The sequence below is a fragment of the Osmerus mordax genome, chromosome 7 (assembly GCF_038355195.1).
Source record: "Osmerus mordax isolate fOsmMor3 chromosome 7, fOsmMor3.pri, whole genome shotgun sequence".
Lineage (NCBI taxonomy): Eukaryota > Metazoa > Chordata > Actinopteri > Osmeriformes > Osmeridae > Osmerus > Osmerus mordax.
Genome location: NC_090056.1, coordinates 10005790 through 10028229, shown reverse-complemented (window position 1 = coordinate 10028229; position 22440 = coordinate 10005790). Strand labels below are relative to the sequence as shown.

At 44.4% G+C, this 22440-nt stretch overlaps 2 protein-coding genes and 1 long non-coding RNA gene across 3 annotated transcripts; all 3 read right to left on the bottom strand.

Moving 5' to 3' along the window:
* Window positions 1–112: 112 nt before the first annotated feature.
* Window positions 113–8169, bottom strand: emc1 (ER membrane protein complex subunit 1). The gene is made up of 22 exons (XM_067240421.1): window positions 8034–8169; window positions 7382–7509; window positions 7181–7246; window positions 6903–6996; window positions 6264–6389; window positions 6057–6183; window positions 5731–5880; window positions 5199–5366; window positions 4988–5059; window positions 4668–4766; window positions 4482–4578; window positions 4224–4340; window positions 3181–3380; window positions 2896–3045; window positions 2611–2772; window positions 2329–2448; window positions 2078–2215; window positions 1799–1972; window positions 1435–1645; window positions 1194–1278; window positions 955–1084; window positions 113–810 (listed from the first exon to the last, which is right to left on the bottom strand). Exons 1-22 carry the CDS (start codon window positions 8123–8125, stop codon window positions 631–633), a joined length of 2886 nt encoding a protein of 961 aa, XP_067096522.1. The 5' UTR covers window positions 8126–8169; the 3' UTR covers window positions 113–630.
* A 301-nt stretch (window positions 8170–8470) lies between these two features.
* LOC136946308 (uncharacterized) lies at window positions 8471–10477 on the bottom strand. The gene is made up of 5 exons (XR_010876882.1): window positions 10115–10477; window positions 9711–9845; window positions 9343–9399; window positions 9064–9207; window positions 8471–8961 (listed from the first exon to the last, which is right to left on the bottom strand). It is a non-coding gene; the product is annotated as an uncharacterized lncRNA (long non-coding RNA).
* Window positions 10478–10787: 310 nt separating this feature from the next.
* On the bottom strand, window positions 10788–19475 carry prpf6 (PRP6 pre-mRNA processing factor 6 homolog (S. cerevisiae)). Its single transcript, XM_067239658.1, has 21 exons — window positions 19261–19475; window positions 18888–19050; window positions 18651–18769; window positions 18494–18572; window positions 18136–18312; window positions 17622–17759; window positions 17439–17533; window positions 17134–17290; window positions 16838–17000; window positions 16086–16204; window positions 15746–15964; window positions 15198–15320; window positions 14904–15025; window positions 14297–14435; window positions 13807–13926; window positions 12776–12952; window positions 12508–12641; window positions 12270–12361; window positions 12036–12150; window positions 11694–11820; window positions 10788–11536 (listed from the first exon to the last, which is right to left on the bottom strand). Exons 1-21 carry the CDS (start codon window positions 19473–19475, stop codon window positions 11384–11386), a joined length of 2946 nt encoding a protein of 981 aa, XP_067095759.1. The 3' UTR covers window positions 10788–11383.
* Window positions 19476–22440: the final 2965 nt, after the last annotated feature.

Here is a 22440-nt window from a genome sequence, read left to right as displayed (position 1 = left end):
AACACAAAATGTTGTGTTGTACTGACCAGTGAATTGTCTGTCTCAGGAGGGTTTGGGATACATAATTTAAACGTTGGGAATCAATGTGTACAAAGAAAACATGTTCCTGAACTCACTTGAAAGTAACTTTTATTTTCTTTCACAGGGTCCTTCAAGTCAGCTTCACCATACAAGGAAAAAAAAATAACAAACGTATCTATGAAAACATTTTCAAATAGTTTAATTTGTTACTGTGATTTGATTATTCTACAGTTAGATGTGCCTAAAATCCACATCTATATAATTTGCTCTGATTTCAACTTGCTAAAACAACCTAGGCCCTTGTCCAGTGTGGGAGACCAGAAATATATCTATACATAAAACACAGAATGTATAAATCATTAACTTATAAAATCTCACAAAGACTCAGTGACCTGACATTTCTTGAACTTGTTAAAATAAATTAGAAACACACAGGAAAGCTTTTTCAGCCATCATGATTTTACATTTCCCCCAGCAACTCCACATGGAACACTGATATTGACTCCGGGCTGAGATGACGGTTTCAGCCTGTCGATATCCATGGGCTGGGGTTACCCATGTAGCAGTGGCAAGATAAAGACAGAGACCTACTGGTCATCTGTGAATACTTTACCGCCATGCCCGATTGAGCAGTTTCACCTCTGCCAGGCGTTTACTAATCATAGTTGCAAAAAACAGTCCAAAAAGTACACTACTAATCAGTACATAGTCATAATCGTCCTTCAGTACATCAAATTGTTTGGATGGGTAGACTCTGGTTTGGTAGATGTCAAGACCATATGCCACCACCTGTGAAAGCAATACGAGTTTGTTTTTATTTAGTTTCACTAATATTTTCATTACAGTTGGCAAATGTGACTGTAATGAAGGTATATTGCTAATATATGTGATAAAAAATATATACTTTTGTAAATATGACAAAAAGGCACTAACCAGACAAGTGGACTCCAGGCCAGAGGGGGCAGTATAAATTCCTCGCACTCTTGACACGGTCTGGTTGTAGTTGATGAACCACTCTGTACGAATAGGCATCTCTGGGGCATAGGGTATCAGGTTTTCTTCACTGAAAAACATAAAATCTCTTTACCTTCAAACTTTGTTTGACAGGGATAAATTATTTATAGACTGGGGTAGGCCATTCCGTAACAGGTGGGATGTGTAGTTCCACTAACCGGCTGTGTTCAGAGACGATCTCAGGTCTCCGTGGGTCCACAAACATCTTGGGTAAAGACAAAATGGCTCCTGATGGCAGACCCACTACAAAACAAAAATATCCACAAAGGAGATCACAGGATAAATGCACAGCTATTAATTTATATATTGTTGGGTGGGTTACTGGGAGAACAACACATATATATTTCAGTGCCAGATCTTATACTGAATGTCAGTTCCATGTGATTTGATGGCACAGACCCAGGAGGTGGCGACTGGTGATGCCCTTCTCTGTGAGTGTGGCCTCCAGGGTGGTGATGGGAGAGGGGAAGATGTAGGACTGCTGAAGGACCTGGGGTGGGTAAGGGCGGTCCAGTGAGCTGAACACAGTGCTGTTGTACAGCTCCATTCCCTCAAAGAGTTCCAGCACAGAGAACTCATTCCTCCGGGACCTTGTGCTCCAGTATTCATACTGTGTAAAAATGGGAGATTGACAGGACAAGTACAAATAAAAAAAAATTATAGTACTGTATATAGTTTACAGTACATCTTACAGTATAACTATGAACATATCATTTAGTTGATTTTCTGCACTTATATAACAGAGGATTAAGGTTTTACTCACCACTACCCAGTTCTCGGAGTGGACAAAATGCACTGGTCCTCTGGCCTTCCTCTGGATGGCTTCATGAATGATGCGTCCAGTCACACCGTCAACCAGGAACATTCCCACAAAGCTGCGCTCCTGATTCAGGTCTGTGCTTTCAGTCACTACGGCCAGGAGGTTAGGGTTCAAGTACTACAGGAGTGAACACACAAACGTGATTACTGTACTTACTGATACTGTAACATGATTACAGTATTTAAACTCTGCTAGAGAGTAATCAAACCAGTGAGCCTTCACCTTGTAGAGCACGCTCCTGTCTCCCATCACTCGGCCCTGGGAGTGCACATGCTCATTAGGCCTCTTCCCCTTGACTGAGACAATCCTCTGCACTTCTGTGGGGAGTACCACCTCCCAGATGAGCTCAGTAGAGAGGTCCTGGAAAACAGTCAACAAGACTGCAGTTACATACACAGCCTCCTTGTCAGTGGCAGTCACTTGGTACAGATCACATACAGTAAAACTTGCTTCTGATGGTGCTTCTGACTTGCCTTGCGTAGCCTGTACCCACTCAGTCTTCCCTGGTTTGAATCCACCAGATAGAAAAATATGGAGGACGCCATTTCTTGCAGCTGTTGCAGCACATTCTTTGTTGAGGGAAAAGCGGTCACCTAGAAATATGGAAGAGGAGGGGAAGTAAAAGGTCCATTTCATTTACAAACATTACACATTTGAAAGCAAGCGAGGGGAAGAAAGGTTTCTGGACCTGAGGACTCCATGCTCCAACTTCACAATTGGGCATCTAATTCTCAGTCCACTTTTGGCCAACCAACCTTGTATTGGTCATCAACAAGCAGCAGGACTTTGGCATAATCTTGGTCCATGACCGGTAGCAGCAGAGACTGGAGAACAGGCCGGGGCAAAGCAGGCAGGGCAATATGACTCTTCCTTCCAAAGATGGGGTTGAAAACATGTAGAGTGGCAAGTCCAGTGCTCTAAAGAACATACCAAGACATAAAAACATTGATACATACATATGACACAAAAATCTGTTTTGCACTTTCACGATGACTTAACGTAAGTAATGGCTGGTTAAGCATAAAGTATGATTATCCAACCTTGTCCTTGATAAGTAAAGTGCACTGTGGGGGATGAGGGAAGTGTGCTGTGGTTCTTTGCACCATCAGCTTGAAGGCTGCATTAGGCTGGACATTCTCCAGGTAGTGTTTCCACAAGATGGTGCCAGACTTGCTGTCAATGCCAAAAAGCTGGACCAAGGGGGGGAACATTTATTATTTGTGACATGACTATCGAGGCAAATCAACTAGTCAAGACAGGAGTACACTTTGATCTATTATAATATATAAATATACAACAATAGATTGGGGATTTCTGTCTCTCACCTTCCCAGAAGCAGTCACCATAACCATCATCTTCTGCAGATTAAACTCATCTCTGGACAGGTTCTCGATGGTCACCTCGTTCTTGACCTGGCTGCGGGGCTTGCGTGCATCGTAGAACAGCTTCCACATATGGGCAAGCCAGGCCTGCAGCAGGATGAGCTGGGAGGACAGTCTCTTCAGAACCATGGACAACAGCCCATCTACATGCACAGCAGGAGAACAGGGGATTAGAGCACTTTACAGGAATCTGCAGTTCTGTCACCGAGTCACAGAACAGAGCCCCAAAGAAAAGTGATGAAACAGGACCAAGGCCAGAGGATCTTTACATGGTTTAGGTAAGCCCATTACATTTATTGATAACCATAGACATGGAAATAGGTTTGACTTTGCCAAAGTTAATGCATCTAGGGGAAGCACTCCCTGCCTCTAGCATAGCGAGCAACATACATACAATATGAGGCAGGGAGCAAATAAAGTAATAATCCCCTTAGTTAAATAGTAATCTACAGACAACATGGGGGAGATGGGGATAGTGGAGGCCGGCAGCAGCACAGAAAATACAACAACAGGGAGTGAGTGTGTGCGTATCCGTGCAGCATTATATTGCCGCCTTACCGGACGTGGCCCAATGGGCTTGAAGCAGGCTTACACAGGTGTACTTGATGAGCATAATGACGCACACTGCCTGAATGTCATGCCTGAACTATGCTTCTCTCATGAAGTCCTGTACTGTAAAGACCAACACTTCAAAACCTGTGCAGCAGATGCTATACTATGATAAAGGACAGCACTTCACATTACCTTGTATGGCTTGATCCAAGCGCAGCGGTTAGAAAGAGCAAAAGAAAAACAAAGCAAGAAGTGAAGCCAATGACAGACAGATATAAAGTAGATTAAGGAAAAACCGAAACGTCAGGCGAACAAGCAGCATACTACCGGGAACACATGGGTTTTGGACCCAAACAAATCTTACCAAAGCATTTTTACAAACTTAAAAAATATTAGATAGTAACATTAAGCACAATTCTAGTTGAATCCATTACCAGCCTTCTTGCCAAACTCTCCCTCAAGCTCCGCCTGGGTCCCAGTAAGTGGTAGATCCACCATTTCCATGGTAACCACATCAGCCAGAGCCTCTTCTCTGTTCCACACAGTACGGCCTTCAAAAGACAGGCAAAACGGAGAGGGGTGAGAATTTTAAAACCAGACAACTTAGGTTCACACATTGTAGCCAAACTCTTTGCTCCTGAATAAAGCATGTAGGCTATGCTAGTTGCAACACAGAGCCGTTTGAACAGTACCAGGTTGTTGTATGAAAGTGAGAGCATGGTCTTCAGTTTGCACCAGGACCCTGTAGCCAACAGAATCATCCTTCTTTAGAAAGGCATGGACATGCAGCTGAAAAAAAATATATATATATATATTTAGGGTTCCATTGAAGTTTCTATCCAAACTGCTAGGCAAATAACCTTGATCTGTGTACTTACCTTGCATGGTTTCCCCCCATTAGGATCTATATTATAGATCACAGTTGTGTCAAGGAGCCTGCGGCCAGAATCAGCACTGAAAAGATTAATGGAGTTTGCCTAGAGAGGAAGACAGAGGGGCAATAGGGGGTTATAGCTAGTGTTTGAGTTGGATATTTACAGTAAAATAAGGGTGGTGGTTACACATGCTTGGGAATAAACAAGTCTGAATAATTACACACATACAAGGCTCATCCCTCCCAGTACAAAAAACAACCGCAACAGCTCAACAGAAAGTCACTGACTATGAAGATGAAAGAAAAGGAGGAAGGAATACTCACCGTTTCATTTTTGGGCATCATGACAGCAACCACTGTCTTCTCCCCTGTAGTTGCAAAGGAAACAAGGAAAGCCTAAAACAAGAAACAGATGTTTAGTTTTCATAGGCCTCATAACCATTGTGAACCTGGGATGAATCAAGCAAAACTGTGTGAAATGGAGCATCTAATATTTTTACATAATAAACAAACAAGACTGGATGGAATTATGTACGGGTTTGAAGTCTCTGAGGGTGAGGATGAGATCGTTGTTTAGCTGCATCAAGAGGTGGTGGTCTGGCCCCAGCTGAAGGAAGAACTCTGACAGTGGAGGCCGAGCTGGGTTAGGCTGGGTGGAAACAAGGACGGGCTGGAACCCTGGGGTCACCTCCAGGTCAAGAGACTGGGGTGAGATGTAAAGGAGACAATCAGAAGCATGCTGTTGTTTTCCCCACAAACACAAGTTTGTTTCAGTATACATTTACATTTAGTCATTTAGCAGACGCTCTTATCCAGAGCGACTTACAGTAAGTACAGGGACATTCGCCCCGAGGCAAGTTGGGTGAAGTGCCTTGCCCAAGGACACAACATCATTTGGTTGGCATAGCCGGGAATTGAACTAGCAACCTTCTGATTACTAGCCCGATTCCCTAACCACTCAGCCATCTGACTATAGTATTATTAAAAAAACATTTCATTCAGCCTGCATGGTTTAATCAAGCTTGGTACCTTTTGAGGAACAGTGTTTGTTATTGGTATATACATACCTGCAGGAGTATCTGGTTCATCTGTCCCTCTGTCTGGAGGGGAAGGGTGTAGAGAGCCATGGTGACAGGGTCAACACACACCAGGGTCCCCTGGCCTACCACCACACAGCTGCCCTGCAGACTGGAGAGCCATGGAGCTTCAACTGACCTCTACGGATACAATTCACAACCAGTAAGTGAAGTGGGTTCAGAAAAGCAAAATACATACACCTATCTATGTACTTGATAGGCATTGAATCATTCCATTAGCAATTAGATAATATTACATACAGCAATGTATGTAACAAAGAGTTGAGAATTGCTACTAGACTGCTGATAAAAAATACCTGGTTCATGATTTCTCCGGTTTTAATGTCATACTCTATAATTGCAAGGTGTGAATGATCAACCACTCCCAGTACATAAAGATCCCCTTCGCCCCCGGAGTAGACTGCCTGGTAATGCACAGTATGACTGTGGAAGACATGATAATTGTCAGAAAAAAATTGGCCAAGTATTCCATTATTATTCCAAATACAGGAATGGTTGCTTACCTCTCAGGGAGATTCTCTACCCATTCCTCATGGCCATCAGAGAGGTAGTGGACGGAAATAGCAGCTTTCTTAAGAACAGCCACATACCTCATAGAGTTTTGTATCACCAAACATGCTGACTGGAAACTGAAATGTGGATAAGTACAGAGATTTTTACATTTATGCGTTTAGCAGATGCTTTTATCCAAAGCGACTTCCAAGAGAGAGCTTTACAAAAGTGCATAGGTCACTGATCATAACAACGAGACACCCCAAACATTGCGGGTAGCCAAAACATGAAGCATACATTGTGAAAACTAAATAAGTCCCAAAGGGAAGAACCATAAGAGCAAGTAGTTGAACAAGTTACAGTTAAACAACATGAACCTCAACAATTGCAAGGGTGTACCTGTGGAAAAAAAGCAAGCAACAAAATATATTACACCGCAAGTACAAAAGTCAGTTACAACGAACCAACAAGTCTCTCAATAAGAGTCATTGTGATCCTGGAGGAAACATCAGGTCCAGCCAATAATTCCTAAGTACCGTTGTACTCCCGGAACAAGTGTGTCAAACACAGATATGTCAAACATGTCTGATGAAATCACCCTTACACTTATTTTACACTTATTAAATGCAGTCAATTCATGCAACAAATACCTTCCAGTGTCAAGCACCATTTCCCAGTTGAGCCCTCCAATATTTGTGTCCCAGGAACGAAGCAGGCGACCATTACCAACAACTAATACAGCATCTATAAGACAATAAGACTAATTAAAACAAAATCTAAAAAGTCTAAAAGAATGGGAATGACGGGACTGGTAGACAGCTTATTTCACCAACGATGTATTTCTGTATTTAACAAGAAAACCTCACATGTTATGCGACAATATAACATGTCAAATACTAATTCGAATTTTCGACTATTATTTGGTCACCTTTTCCATGCACGAGAAGACTATCAATAATTCCCTCTGGTCCTGCCTTGTCTACATGTCGCCAAGCTGTTGAAAATATAGAAAACAATGATCAGTGGAGGTGCAAACTGTTTGTAAATAACTCAATAATAACTCAATAATAAAAAAGGAAAATCCTTGTGCAAGCTGTCTGTTTTCTTGTACAAATTACGAAATACTCACTGAGGTCTCCAGTCCTGGAATTAAGTGAGGCAAATATATTCTGGTCGGTAGCTAAAAGTAGCTTTTTAGAGGCCTGCGATTGCGAGTCTATATGCGCAAAGCGCACATTGCCAACGTATTGCTGTCGCCTGGATAAAAAAATAATACACATGGACAGTAAACTCACAGCTTATTTAGTTATTGTTAAGTAGAGCTAGTTTGTTTACGTAGTTGACAGTATTATAAACTAAACATAGCAAACGTGTTTTCATACATTAACGTTCACCCATTGGCAATGTTTACTTATTTGATCAAAAGAAAGAAGATGAGAATCAGAGCTAGCTTGAATGTTTCTGTCATAAGATTTGCGTAGTATTCACTCTCACCCGTTCGGGCAGTACGACACACACACAGCAGCAGTTTGATAAGCTAGCTACATGTCTATCATTGTTATACAAAATACGAAATACAAAATACGTCTACGCCTAACTTAATTACACTTATAAGTGACAGTGCATGGCCATGTGTAACTAAAAGGTGTACACCCTAATAGTTGCTAGTAGGCTACCATCTATAGCTACAGCGGTAAATGGTAAGTTGCATAGTTAGCTTCCTTAGCTAGTCAGCTTGCTAGCAAGCCACATAATTAATGGTAGCCTGCTACAGTACATACCAATCGAATTTTCCAACTTGATCTTCAAAAACGGCGCCGGTGATGCAAACAAGATGTAGGAAAATAACAAATGACGATATAATACTAGCCATTGTATCAGGCAGGAACGAAACCCCACCTTGACCGGCAATGTTAGCAAGTTGTTAATAGTAGCAAGCTAGGCGTGAAGAAAATTTCACAAGGGTCCTTACGGGTCCTCAGAATTATGACAGAATATTCATCCCCAAAATAAAAAACCTTGCTTTTGAAACCTTGAATACACAAATACTTGCATTGCTTACAGATACTATCTGAGATCTTCTAAGTACAATTAACATTTATTCACAAATTAAATAACTCTCACTGACCGCCTTTTTAGGTCAGGCGTTGTACAAGCCCCCTTATTCTCATTGCTATTAAGGAATAGTTCACTAAATGTTCTGGCACTGAACGGATTTGGCAGTAATTTATTGTTTGGTATAAAGCAGTTGGATTTTATCATGTATTTAAAGAGTACAGCAACAATAATAAAAGCATCATGAAGAGAATGTGAACAACGAAACCTACTATCTACAGTCATAACTGAAAAGGGTTTATCCACAAAAACATTAGATTGCATTGCATGGTTGAGTTTATTCGTGGTCAGGTTTGTAATGGTGATGTGAGCTTAACTGTGTACATACAAAAAGCAGCCTCAGAACCGATAACATTTGAAACTGTAGGCCTGCAATATTACTGTTAAGCGATACATAATATGCATACACACAACGACCTTTTGAAAAGGTGCAATGCTTTGTGGTGGAAAAGTTGAAGATTATTTTGCAGACGTGTACATGCTCTGGAGAATCTGCCAACAATTTTTCAGTGCCCTTATGAGCCGTTTTTTTCTTCTTTTATTTCCTTTTGTTTTCTTTCCAGTGGAACAGGACAATCTCTTTTGTCCTCTCACCTGAAATTATAAATTGGTATTAGACTTAAGAGCCATCACAGCCAGCAAACATGTTGTAATTCTCGAAATGCAGCGATGGGGATCTGTTTTGTTGGGCCTCACCAGGTCAATGTCCCTGCAGTTCTGTCTGATCAGCTTTTCCATCTTCTCCACTGGCTTATCAATGTCCCCGTGTGGCCTGCCAGGCCTGTCCTGGCATAAGAACTGTTGTGTCATGCGATATATGGAGTGCAGGACATGCTGCATCTGACAAATATATAACATGTGAAGTTCGTGTAGACCAGATTATACAAGATACATTTATTTGGTTTCCAGGGGGTGGGTCCCCTGTCCATGGTGCTGAAACTAACAGGGTCTCATCTTGTGGCAGGTATAACATACCTTTCCTGAAGGACAACGGTTCCTCTCTAAAGATGAGTCAAATGAGTCTGTCATATTCTGCAACAGAGCACATTTATCAACTATCACAATCATACAGTCGCATTAGTCATTTCGCTGACATTATACTGACACTGTGATAAAGCAAACAGTGGAGGGCACTATATGACCAAGGCCTTGATCAAACATTCCCACATTACTTAGCCTACAACTCGTATCCATACCCTTGGACAATAAGATAAATAAATAAAAAAGCAGATTGTGTTGAGTGATGCATAACTATTGGAGTTTAGCGATTCTGCCACTAGGTCAAGCAATGTAATGTCAAAATAAAAGTGTCGCACAAAGTGCTTGCAACGATGAGTACATACCAAATTATGAAGTTCTACGGAGATTATCTCTCTGTATGAGTTTAGTATCTCCGCATAGTTACACCTGCGCTTGCTGTAAGAGACGCCCAACAGTAGAACCACCACGAAGCTACGGAGCACAGGCCCGTTCACACACTAATGGAAGCATGTCACTATTAGAAGACATATCTAACATTTTATTCATTATATGTTCATTTTATGCATATTGAAACATACACTTTTTACAATACACTACAAAATGACTATGGCACGTATAGGTTATTCGGAGAAGTTCCATTGGACTTACGGTAGTTTGCGAAGTGCGTAAAGGCATTTAGTTTAGGATTGAATTGCAGGTGGAGAAGTAAATGTGATGAGCAAAACTAAGAAGATATTGTAACAGCGACGAGTCATGAATCACCTACCATTTATCATTTTCTTATGAGGATCCACAGATGAGCAAATCCTTTCCCGTGGCAACAAGTAACATCCGCAGGAGTTAATCATGGTCGGGCTGGATTCATTTTATCCAAACGGGTTAGTGTTGTATTTTGGTGTTAAATGAGAACTCGTTGAAAAAGTGAACTGGTTGGTAAACGGACTGCCAATATGCCATTTAACTCTGTAGTTTCCAACATCGCAAAAATCCCATTGCCAGCTCCAGTTTCCTTTTCCGTCATGGGTTGCTGCTGGTCGGCTTAGGATTTCACTTAACTCTTGTACATTCAAGTCGACAAAACTTCCACGATCAATCACTTTTTGAGTTTCTTTCGGTTTCGGCACATGGGAAGGGAAGAAATGTTATGACCAATGATAGTCTACATGTAGATGTTGCAAAAATCGTCGTGTGCATTTGTAATTTATCAACCATTTGACAAAGTTTGTGTATACTGAGACACAATACTCTATAAAAAAAATACACGTGCTTATCAGCCGCCAGGACCAGTTTGGGAATTGCATTCAAGCATGCCTAGCGTACTAAAGGACCTCAAGGCACAAGATGTCAAAGCAATCTTTGATTGCAGCTACACAGCCAGAGCCTTAATCCCCTCACGGCCTCACCACACTTTGAACCTGGAAATAAATACAGATAATTGGTCAGTGTCCTCTCAGTTGTTTATTGAGTCATCCAAAATAACAGTTTTAACCTTAAGAAGGCTAATGCATGACAGCAGCACTGCATCTTGACAAAACTACAATCAATCCATCTTTCTACACAAGTTGTAAAAATAAAAATAATACAATGACCAAGGAAATACATTTGACTGATTTTACTCTTACAAATAATTTCTTATCAGAGCCAAGGGTGTCATTATACCTTATGAAGAATGATGACTTGAAGACACGCATTCAAAAACTCAGCTGGCCAGAGTTAAAAAGCATTTTAAGGTCAAGGAATTCTTGAATTACATGAAATAAGGTTACAAAGGTTTACAAGGTTTTTCAAAGCACAATGTATGAGCAGAGCATTGTTTGCCCCAGTAATAACTATAAGATCAGTTGGAATAGATTATGCCAAACACACAAAAAAAATCTTAAAAGGTGGTGTCAGTTTACAGTGTAACATACTGCAAAGACTGTTTCCTGGAGTCTGTGTGTGTGTGTGTGTGTGTGTGTGTGTGTGTGTTTCACTGTTGCAGTGCTGGTATCAGTATCATCTTCACAGCTAGCTCAACTGTGGTCAAAGTTCTGGTTCAGAAGGTATTTTTGATCTTGGATGCGACTTGTGTGAGGATCTCTCCTATCTTCTTCTGCCAGTGGAGGACATGTTTGGACTCGGCACACCACAGTTCCCCGTGGCGAGGCTCTGCATTCTCACAGCGCTTACGCACCTCCTGCTGCTGCTCCTGGGGGGTGAGGGTCAGAAACTCATTAACACTTAACACACACAATATCACTGAGACATGCTCACAATATGGCTCACAATATCTCTCACACACACACACACACACACACACACACACACACACACACACACACACACACACACACACAAGTCCTTACCTCTGCCCCATGCTGCTGCTCAAACTTGTAGAAGAGAGCCCAGGCGTCTCCCAGGTCTGGCTCGATCTTCACAGTCCTGAGGAACCACTCTCTGGCCTTGGTGATCTTACGCTCACTCCAGAATAACCTGGAATACAAACACACACACACGCGCGTTCCAGAACAGACCTTCATTTGGAGGACAGAGAACAGAACAGAGAGAGCACAGAGACCCTCAGAACAGAGGGAGGGAGTTCCAAGCAGTGAAAGGTGCCTAGAGAGGGGGACATCTGCAGCTGAGATGTGGGATGGGAGGACAGGGGAGTGAAGATGTAGGCGACAGGGGAAGTGACGGAGGCTTACTTGGCGACAGCCAGCAGGACGTGGGGGTCGTGTTCACACTTCTTCAGAGCGTCCACACTCTTTGTCTTCCTCTGTGGTCTGGCCTCCAGAAACACAGCCTCAGCCCACAGAATACCTACACAGAGAAACACAGGCAATATTTCCAGGAGCAGCCATCGCAGAGAGGATGGTCATTTGTACATCAATTTGGATAATAATGTCTGCTAAATGAATAAAATGTATATTGAACCTGACCTGAGTTGGGGCACTCCTGCAGAGCCTTGGCCATCAGTGTGTTGGCAATGTTCTTCAGTCCTGCCCTATACTCCAACCTGACAGACTCCAACCTGACAACAAAAATACAAATGTACTTATATATTGTGCTTCAGTAAAGAGATCCCTGTATAACTCATCATGATTATATGTTGTTTAAATCTATTAAATGCATGTCCTTGACCCAGTCTCCTCCCAGTGTGTGTGTGTGTGTGTTCACCATAGCTCAGGACTCTGGGGGTTCTTGAGACGGGCCTTCTCCAGGATGGCTCTGGCTCTGGTCAGCTGACCAATCCTCTCCTCCAGCCGAGACAGCAGTAGCCACAAAGGCATGGAATGGGGGCACTTCTTCAACTACATATCCACGTGTGACGGACACACAGCCACACACATCCATTAGTGAGTCAGTTGATGTGATTAGATACAACTAATCCATTGAGTGGGCACTGCAACCCCCCGTATTGACCCTACCCCCCCGCCCCCCTTACCCCCTGGTTGTAGGCCTCTCTGGCCTTGTCCATGTGTTCACCCTGCTCCTCTATCTGGCCCCTCATCATCCACAGCTTGGGGAAGTCCTCGTAGTGCTTCAGGGCCTCTGTGCACAGTTCATGGGCTGCCTCGATGTTCCCCAGCACCCACTCCAGCTTCACAGACTTCATAAACACCTGCAGCAAACACACTTCACTTATTTTGTGCATATTGCATTTACAAATTCCTGTACATCTTATAACCTCAAAACAAATACAAAAAGGCGTGGCTTGTGTCTGGGTGGCATAAGGAGTGAGTCAAGAACCTGCAGACGTAGAGCCAAACCCGCTGCCCTGCCACGTGACAGGCGAGGCAGAGAACGCAGCCCTGACAGGCAGACGCAGAGACACTGACTAACAGCTTGTGAATTTGGAATTGTTTGGACTGCTCCGGCAGTTTCCTAAGCAGGCCTGGGCATGTGAGCTTGGACACCTGAGTGTGACGCGCCATTAACTGTGTGAAACACTGCCTCCTCCAGAGGCGGGGGAGCTGACACCACATCAACACCTGCTGCCCTGCCTGACCCACACATGCTCTCCAGCCTGCATCCTCAATTCAGCTTTCACCTCAAGATCGGAAAATCGTGTGTGTGTGTTGCAGTCTATTTAAAAACAGCAGAATATAGACAAGTTTAAAATGGATAACCAGCTAAATCCTAAATTTCCCTTGAACATTGAGCAAGGGCCGAGAGAGGGCCGAGAGAGAGCCGAGAGAGAGAGAGCCGAGAGAGAGAGAGACAAAGAGAAGGAACAGGAAGGCTTAATATGTCTGCTTGTTTCTGTTCCTCTTCTGACAACCCAAATGAGTTGTGAAATACCTGCTTTGGGTGCCGACAACCTACTGTCTAAATACTGAGCTCGGGCCAACAGTCGAATTAATGAAAGTGACACTTTATCTCAACAAGGAGGAGGAAGGTCTTGTGAGAACTTTGAGGCTGTGGAATGAGGAACTCTTCTGAAAAGTTCAGCCAAGTGACAAACAAGACACGTACCCTGGCGGTGGGGGCGCTGCTGCGGGCCTTGGCCAGCAGGCGTCTGGCTCTCTCATACTCATTATTCTCAGACTCCAGCTTCACGGCAGCCAGCCAGATCTCCTCACTGTTAGGGTTGGCCTGGAGAGGAGGAAGAACAGCAGTTTGGCACAGCAGCGGTACACCCCCAAACCACACGTAGGCCATCAGAAGACACTTTATTTATGGTGATTTTTAAACAATTTACAGACAATACATTTTAGAAGAGAGAGATCTGTGTTGTCCATCTCAATGTAGCTATTTACTTAGGTTGTTTTTGTTTTGATTTGTTGTTTTCTGTTCTTGACACTGTTGTTGCCACATGTTCCGGACAATACTGACTGTCGTTCCTTATGTTTTTTCTGAATGGTTTTGTTGATGTATGGTTGTCTGTTGTTGTGCCTCTTGCTTTGGCAATACTGTTGTAATGACTGTCATGCTAATAAAGCTAAATTGAATTGATCTTCTTTACCTGGAAGGCCAGAGCAAGGATGCTCCTAGCAGCGGGCACATCCTCGGCCAGCCACTTAGACTTCGCCCCCATCAGCCAGAGGACCTCGGCCTTGGGACAGTGAGCCACAGCCCTCTGCAGCAGGGCCTCCAGAGATTCCCTGGGAGTGGGGAGGGGGGCAGAGGAAGGACAGGTGGAATATAGAGAGAGTGGTCAGAATCCAAGAGAAAGCCACTGAAGAGAAGATAAGAGCAGCCCTTAGCCCAGAAAATGAGCTGGATCGTTAAAGAGGGGTAAAGCTGTACTTATGCAAGGCGTAGAGTAACCCGGCACGCACATGCCCAGTTGTCTAGGCCAGTGGTTCTCAATCCTGATCCTCGTGACCCCCTGCCCTGCATGTTTTAGATGTTTCCCTGCTCCAACACACCTGATTGAGTGAGGGCAGGGGGTCCCGAGGACCAGGATTGAGAACCACTGGTCTAGGCCACGGTACATTAAACAGTCAACAGGCAGCTGGTGACATCCCCTGTCTTGAGCTGGCCCGTCAGAGGTGCTGCGGCTCAGAGGCAGGTAGGCTCAGAAGCAGGCAGGCTGAGAGGCAGGCAGGCTGAGAGGCAGGCAGGCTTACCTAGTACCGTGGTTCTTCTCAAAGTAAGCTGCTCGGAGCCACACACTCTTCTTGCTGGGGAACATTTGCAGGGCGTGGGCATAGATGGCACGGGCACACTCCAGCGCCCCGTGGGACACACACTGCAACACACACACTTATTACTGCAAGGCCATAGGGCATTATGTTTGAAAAGCCATGATGAATAATTATTTGAAAAGCCTCAGGACCCTGATATTTAATGAACACAACCAACGAATTGAGGATAACTGTCCTCCCTGTCATCAGAGCCAGGGGCTGGCTAACAGATCTTACACTCTCTGCATCCTCCATCCAGGTATGTTTGCAGTCCTCTTCCTCAATCCCAATCCCTATGACCGCCCGGATCACTGCCTGACACGTGGCCACGCTGCCCGCCTTGTCACACTCCTCTGCATCCTGGACGGAAAGATTGACAAAGAGAAGGAAGAATGTGCATGCTTAGGATACTGATCTAACGCACTACAAGTGAAAGAAAGGAAACAGCAATGACGTAGAAAGAGGCGGGAAGGGGACTGTCCGTGACACGCTGCCTGGACGCCATTTCAGGAGGAGAGGATTTACAATTAAAGCACGGCAGTAGATTTGAACAAAACCAAGCTTAATAATAAGTAACCAAACAGCTGACTGTGTCAGATGGAAAATGGTTGGAAAGTGCGTGTAAGCACATCAAGCTGTAAACAGATCCACTTTCCCTCCCTCAATAAACCATGGAATACTGGACCACACAACAATGGATCGGGGTAAAGGTCACGTGACGCCAACAAAAGGACGAAAGAGAGAACAGAGGGTGAGTCTTTTGCCAGGTCTCTCCGACCCCCCACCTGTATCCACTGTTCCCTGTTGATCTCCACACCGTTGGCCCCCAGAGAGGTGATGGCTCTGTCTATGATCTTCTCCACCATCTGAGTGTTGCCGTTGGCCTCCTCCAGCTTGGCCGCCGTGATCCAGATGTGACGGTCAGTGGGGATGTTCTCGCGAGCCTTGTTCAGAACGCGCCGGGCGTTCTCGTAGGTCTCCAAGCGGGCCAGGGCCAGCCACAGCTGGGGAGAGGGGGACACCAGGGAAGACCCTCAGGGCACGCGCCGTCATATCACAGGTCTGGGAGTGTGTTTGCGTGTACGGTCCGTGTTTGTGCAGGCTGGAGGCTGAGCGTGTGTGTACCTCTACACTGGTGGGGCAGCACTCCACAGCTCTGCTGAGCATGATCCTGGCATCCTCCGGCTCCTCCAGCTCGACAGCCGTCTTCCACAGACGCACAGACTTGGACACGTTCTCCAGGGCTTGGTGGGGACAAGCAAGTACACACAAACACTCGGTTAAGTCACTTGGTACACACACTTAACATTTGTACTGTACAGCCACCCATTCACTGCAAAGGACACTTAAACAATGGACAGAGATGGGAACGGAGTTCGAGAGCTTCGATAGTCTACAATAATGCTGCTGACTGTTTATGACAATGTGACATTGTAAGCCAGGCTGGGAAAGCTCCGAGTTGTGTTATGTAGCATTTGAGTGTGGAGGGTAGATCATATCAGACATGTAGGGACTGATATGGTATAAAGGAAGCCGCACATCCATCTCTGTCAGGGAGGTATGCTTCTGGGAAGAGGCTAGGCGGGGGGGCGGGTTTCTGGCAGGGCCCTGACATATCCCAACAAACAAGAGGAGAATCAGATGGCATGACAACTAGTATAGGGGAGACACAGAGAGCCGCTGCCAAAGTGTAGACACTGTGAGAACATCTAGAGTCAACAAAGTGTTTACTATTCTGCTGTGCGTTTCCCGCTCTTTTGCTTGCTCTCCAGCACCCTTTGCCAAAATCAATATATAAACTGAACTAAACTGTCCATGCTGGAGTGTTCGTTTCCTCTTTCTCTTCTCTCTCTCCCGTGAGTCACACACAGTCTTACCTTTCCTCAGGACACGTTTCTTGGCCCTGACGTCCGTCTCCAGCTCCGCAGCTCGGATGTAGATGCGGACGGAGCCGGGCAGGTGGCGCACGGCCTGGGCCACCACGGCCTTCGCCGTGTCGCCTGGCTGTAACCTGGCGGCCTCCAGCCACACGTCCTCGCTCTGCACAGAGAGCGGACGCAAAAACACCATTACCAAACCTGCAGCCTATTACTAAACACACACCCACGTCCACACACACACACAGTCACTGCATACTGCCGTCTATGGGCTAAGGGTATATCAGCAGTGGTACCTTGGGACACATCTCTGTGCCCTTCATGATGAGGTTCCTGGCCACCTGCAGCTTGCCTGTCACCTCCTCCAGCCTGGCTGAGGCGATCCATGCAGGGGGGTGGTGGGGGTTGGTCTCCCTCACTGACTTCAGCAGGAGACGAGCCTTCTTAATGTCACTATGGAGAGCACAGAAAGTAGGTCATGTATATATATATAATGCAATGTCCATGTCTATCTCTAAAGGCAAGATTGAGTAGGTGGCATGTGAACGCTTCCATCAGGCTGCGTCAGTGCAGGAGTTCATACCAGCCCTGAGGGTCTCACCTGATGTCCCCTCCGTGTGTGGGGATCATGGAGTTGAGGTCTGTGAGGTAGCCCTTTGGGTCCACCACTGTCTGCCCACTCACTGAATCAGAGACCTGAGACAGAGACATCATAGAAACCCTGAAACTACTGGGAAGAGGTTCTGACAGGATGTGATGTCACAGTGGGGGGTTGCTGCGCTACCTGGCTGAGCCTCATGTCCATGAGAGTGTTCCTGGCTTGGCCAATCTTTCTCATGTCCAGCTCTCCTGTCCCGGGGGTCATCAGGCCTGGTGTCATGCCTCCTGGGAAGGGCGTGTTGAGACCCCCTGGGAGGTTCAACTGAGGATGGAGCACACAAACACATTAGGTTGGGATGAGTTACGCAGCCAGAGTTACGGCGAGGTGTTTACAAAGTAAGGGTATGAGACATGTTAAGTAAGACTGACTCCTGCTGGCATATACTGACATTGCAACAAAGAAGCCCAGTCTGGATGATTTGCTATTCTCCCTTTTTATCAGTATGGAACTGCACCTCAAATGATGCTCCTGTCAGAGCTGACTGGTTAAAATATAATTGTGTTTCTGATCAGGTCAAAAGTTAGCTTAACCCTGTAAACCACAACTCTTTGAATCACTCTGGATGATGGAAACACAAAGCACAAAAGAAAGGACCAAAGTGTGGGACGCTGTGTTCAGTGGACATGTTCCTACGAACCCCCTGCAGCGGGTCCACTGAGGTGTTCTTCTCTCCCGTCTGGAGGTGCTTGGAGAAGAAGCTGTCTGGGACCGGGGTTAGTTTCTCGTGGCGTGGGTTCCTCTGGCGCTTGTTTCTGGCATCCCCCACTTCTGGGATACTCAGCCACTCCTCCTCAGACACCTCTGCCAGCTTCCTCTGTGGAATGAATGGCCACGATATGGAGATCATAAAATCAGGGAAAACTATTTGTAATATTGAGTTGATGGTATGCCATTCCTTGTTTGATAAATAGAACTTATGGCAATACATTGAAGATGTTGGAGAAGAGGAGGAAAGAGTAAAGGATTTAATGTTGATGCATCATGTCCCTCCATACCTTGAGATCAGAGAACTGCTGCTGGATCTTAGGACGCTCCATACGGTACTTCTCAATCTCGTCCTTTTCCCTCAGCTCCCTAGTAACAAAGAATAACCAAAGGAAGTGGCCCAAACACACACAGAATGACTGTTAGGGGTGTGAAACAGATAGCTACCTCCTCTCCTTCCGTCTCTCATCCATCCTCTTGTCCAAAGCTGCATATATGGCATCTGCCTCCTCATCATCTTTCTCATATGGACCACTGGAGAACAGGCTCCCTGCATAGCCATTGAACTGGGGGGGTCAGAAGGAACAGGGAGATCATTAAATAAACACATTTCATTTAAATCTACAGCACAGGCTCAACAGCAACAACACCCGCTAAAATGGACTTTGGCTGTGTCCATCTTACCTCGTCATAGTTGGTGTCGTTCAGATCCTCTTCCTCATCTTCCTGATTCTTTTTCATCTGATCCCCGACCGTCCTTTTTCCGGGGGGTGCATGACGGTCGTCCACTGGGTCGTTAGCATCGCGAGCAGGACCGATATCAGACCGTGTAGTGAAACCAGTCGCACTAGAGTTAGGAATCACATAGAAGTTAGTATGACAAAACGTTATTAAGCAAGACTAGAATACTTAGCTGATTCAGGCCGTGATGCATTTATTTGTGTACTAAATAGTAATGTGTTGCAAAAAACTGCATGTGGGCTACTTTCATTCATTCAAACCAAAGAGTCAGTGTAGCTCGCTGGCTAGCTGACGCTAACACAGCATGCTAGCTTACCCTCTACCGAGTCCAGGTACGTAGCCTAGTGGCGCGGGCATGCCCAAAAACGGCTTTTTTTTCTTGCCCATAAGAGGGGAGGCGAGAGGCATGACCGGAGGACCATTAGGACCATTGACTCCTCCGGTACCCCCTGTAGAACCTCTTCCTGCATTTTTGTTTGATTGTTTTCCCGAGGAATTAGCCATCGTTGCTCCACCGACCGCACGGTTCATTTCCGGAAAAACAACAGATGCACTTCCTGTCTTGATAAGTCTACTTGGAGAGCTGTCTCTGCGAACAGCGCCTCAAGATGTCGTAAGAGTAACTAATTAAGTGAAAGCAAGCAGCCTCCGTGTGTCATCAGTATGGATATTGAATCATAAACAGTGCAATGTAAAATGTTCCAGTGAGTAGTACAAGTCTGAGGCTATGTTTTGAGATTCACGATTTAACATTTTGTGGATTCAATTTAGGGTGACCAAGAGGGAGATCCAGATCACTTCCAAAAATGGCTGGAACCTCTTAGTTAAAAAGCCTCAGATATTGAAAAATACCTTGTTGATTAAAAATAGACTGACTAGGAGGTTATGTATGGATGTGTTGTAGTATTTAAAATAGATTTTTGCTGTCTATTAAACTAATGTGTAATCTAGGATTCTTTTATTTCTAGATTAGATTTATTGAATTTTTACATCATTCTCTGATTCACATTATATTACCTGAAAGAGATCATTAACTCCCTGCCTTTATTTGATTGTCAGTTAATGCAAACGCTTTCTTTTGAATATTGTTCACGTAATTAAAGTGGACGGTTTCTATTTTCTTTTGAGGGGCTATTTAAAATCAGTGACGGAACTGCACATTTTACATCAAAACATCAAAGAAAGGCAAACATTTGAAAAGTATTCGCTTAACTTTCTGGTTGCTGAAGTAAGAGCACAATTTCTACAGGAAATGTGGTTCTATTAGTTTCTCATAAAGGATGTTTCTAGGTTGTCTCCCTTGAGATGAAGTACATGTGCCAATACATCAATTAGATTAAATTACATTCAACTTCACCCATCTACAGCCTAGCCCATGGCCATTTGTCTTCATTTACTTTCCCTCCGGGGTAAACCTTATTTCACTTCTTGGAGAAGATGCTGTGATGAAAATGGGATGTCAGAGGCATAAGAGGATGTATGGCTCCAACTGCCAGGGACCATTATAGAGGAAGCTGCATGAAGCAACACTCTGCCAAGGAGCTGTTTTAAATGTGATTCTATAGTGTTGATAATCAATGTTAGGGTTAAACATTTAAACATGAATCAGAGACCAGACTGTGACCTGTGTCCTCACGCTGAGTACATTTAAGAAACTGAGATGGTGTCCCTTCACTCATCATTAGCGTCACCCTCTCCACAGAGTAAATGAAAGGGTGAGGAGAGCGTTCTCACAGTGGGAGGTATGAACTTCATATCATCTCAAATCCTCTGACCAGGTAGGCCTCCGCACTGACTGTGTTCTAGTCTATAGATGATAGATTCAGGTCAGTCTCAGTATTTGAACAATTAGTGATGCTTGGATAATGTTCAAGAAATCTTTCAGTTAAACCGAGGTCTGTATTCAGCCCATACGTTTACCTCTGGTTTACATTGACAGCCAGCCACTAATAACATGGCATAACAAATCCACTGTAGCATAGAGAATTAACTGCAAGGTTTCATAAAGTATTCCTGTGACTTGGAACATCTTGTTTTCTGTCAGGGTACCAAAATATGTGACGCGAAGATGACACACACACATATATGCAACATACAAATCTCTGATATCTCTCACTGTGAGTCTCATTGTAATTTCCCTTTGTGCTTCTCCTTGACTGTAAATGTCTTCAGGGGAGATGGGAAGGTGCCATGAGAAAGAAACAGGCTTTCTGTATGTCTAGGGAGTAGGAGGTAGCTAAATGAACACACACAGACATACATGCTAGCAGGCAGGCAGGCACACACGCACACAAAATCACTCTGGCACGAAGATGCCCTGTTTGTGTGGCAGCAGAGAGAATGGATAATGTCTGAAGACCTGGGGGTGCTGACTGTGAGACACACAGGAGTCTAGCCTCGGATCCTGCCCTAATCATTCCCTTTGATGTGCTGCTCTGGAACAGTTGGCAATGCTTCCTCTGAACACAACCCTGAACACAGAATCAGGGTGAGAAATGAGAAGCAGAAAAAAGTTCTATGCAGTCTCATGCATTATGTAAATCTTCAACCTCGGACGACTTTGTGTCAAAACACAGAGGTTTGAAAAAAGGCAGCTGACTGCTGATTTCTGATTGTTTGGTATGTATTTCTCATGTTTTGCCCCAGATAATGAGTGGTTGTTTAATTGATGTGCTATATTTAGCACTGGTGGTAACATAGGACAGTACAATACGTAGCGTTTCTTCCAAGATAAGAGAGATTGACAGTAAATTACGTATCTGTGTGATTCTAATGCCAGCAATCCCCAGGGTAATAATAAGACATTTTGTTGATTTGTCTGTAGAATGGAAAACAATCATGCAATAGTTTAGCATATTTTCCCCCTGAGACAATAATCCCTAATTTTGGTGGGACTATGTTTGCAATGTGCACAATTTCCTCTTCCAGTACAATGTATGATAGTGTGTGAAAGAATTTACTATATATTATGTATGTTGTGCGTGCTCAGTGTTTGTGTGCAAGCTGAGCTAAATTGCATATCACATTTCTTATGTTGCTGAAGGTTGCTGTGTGTGTCTTTGACTGTATCCATAACATTCATGTCTGTTTATGTGTGCTCCAGTTTGCATGGGTGCATGACTGGCTGTGACCTATTTTCTGAGCATATAGCATAAAATTAAGCACTGAACCTTGCAATCTTTTCTCTTATTTGCCATCAATATGCCTTGTCACAGTATACCTCCATAATGTGACTGTGTCTGTGTTGATGAGAATGTCTAATGGTGAGAATAGTGAAATGGAGCCAATCTCTGACTTAACCAGAAGCACATTGATTGAGAGAGCCCGTCATGTGGTGTAGGCTAGAGAGGGCCTGAAGGAGGACATACCTCCACTGACATGTTCCTACACACACATGCAGTCCCACTCATAAACTCACACCCGCACACAGTGGAAAGCAATCATGTGAATTATTGGGGGTGGAACCGCAAAATGAATTTATTTTAGTTAATTATAT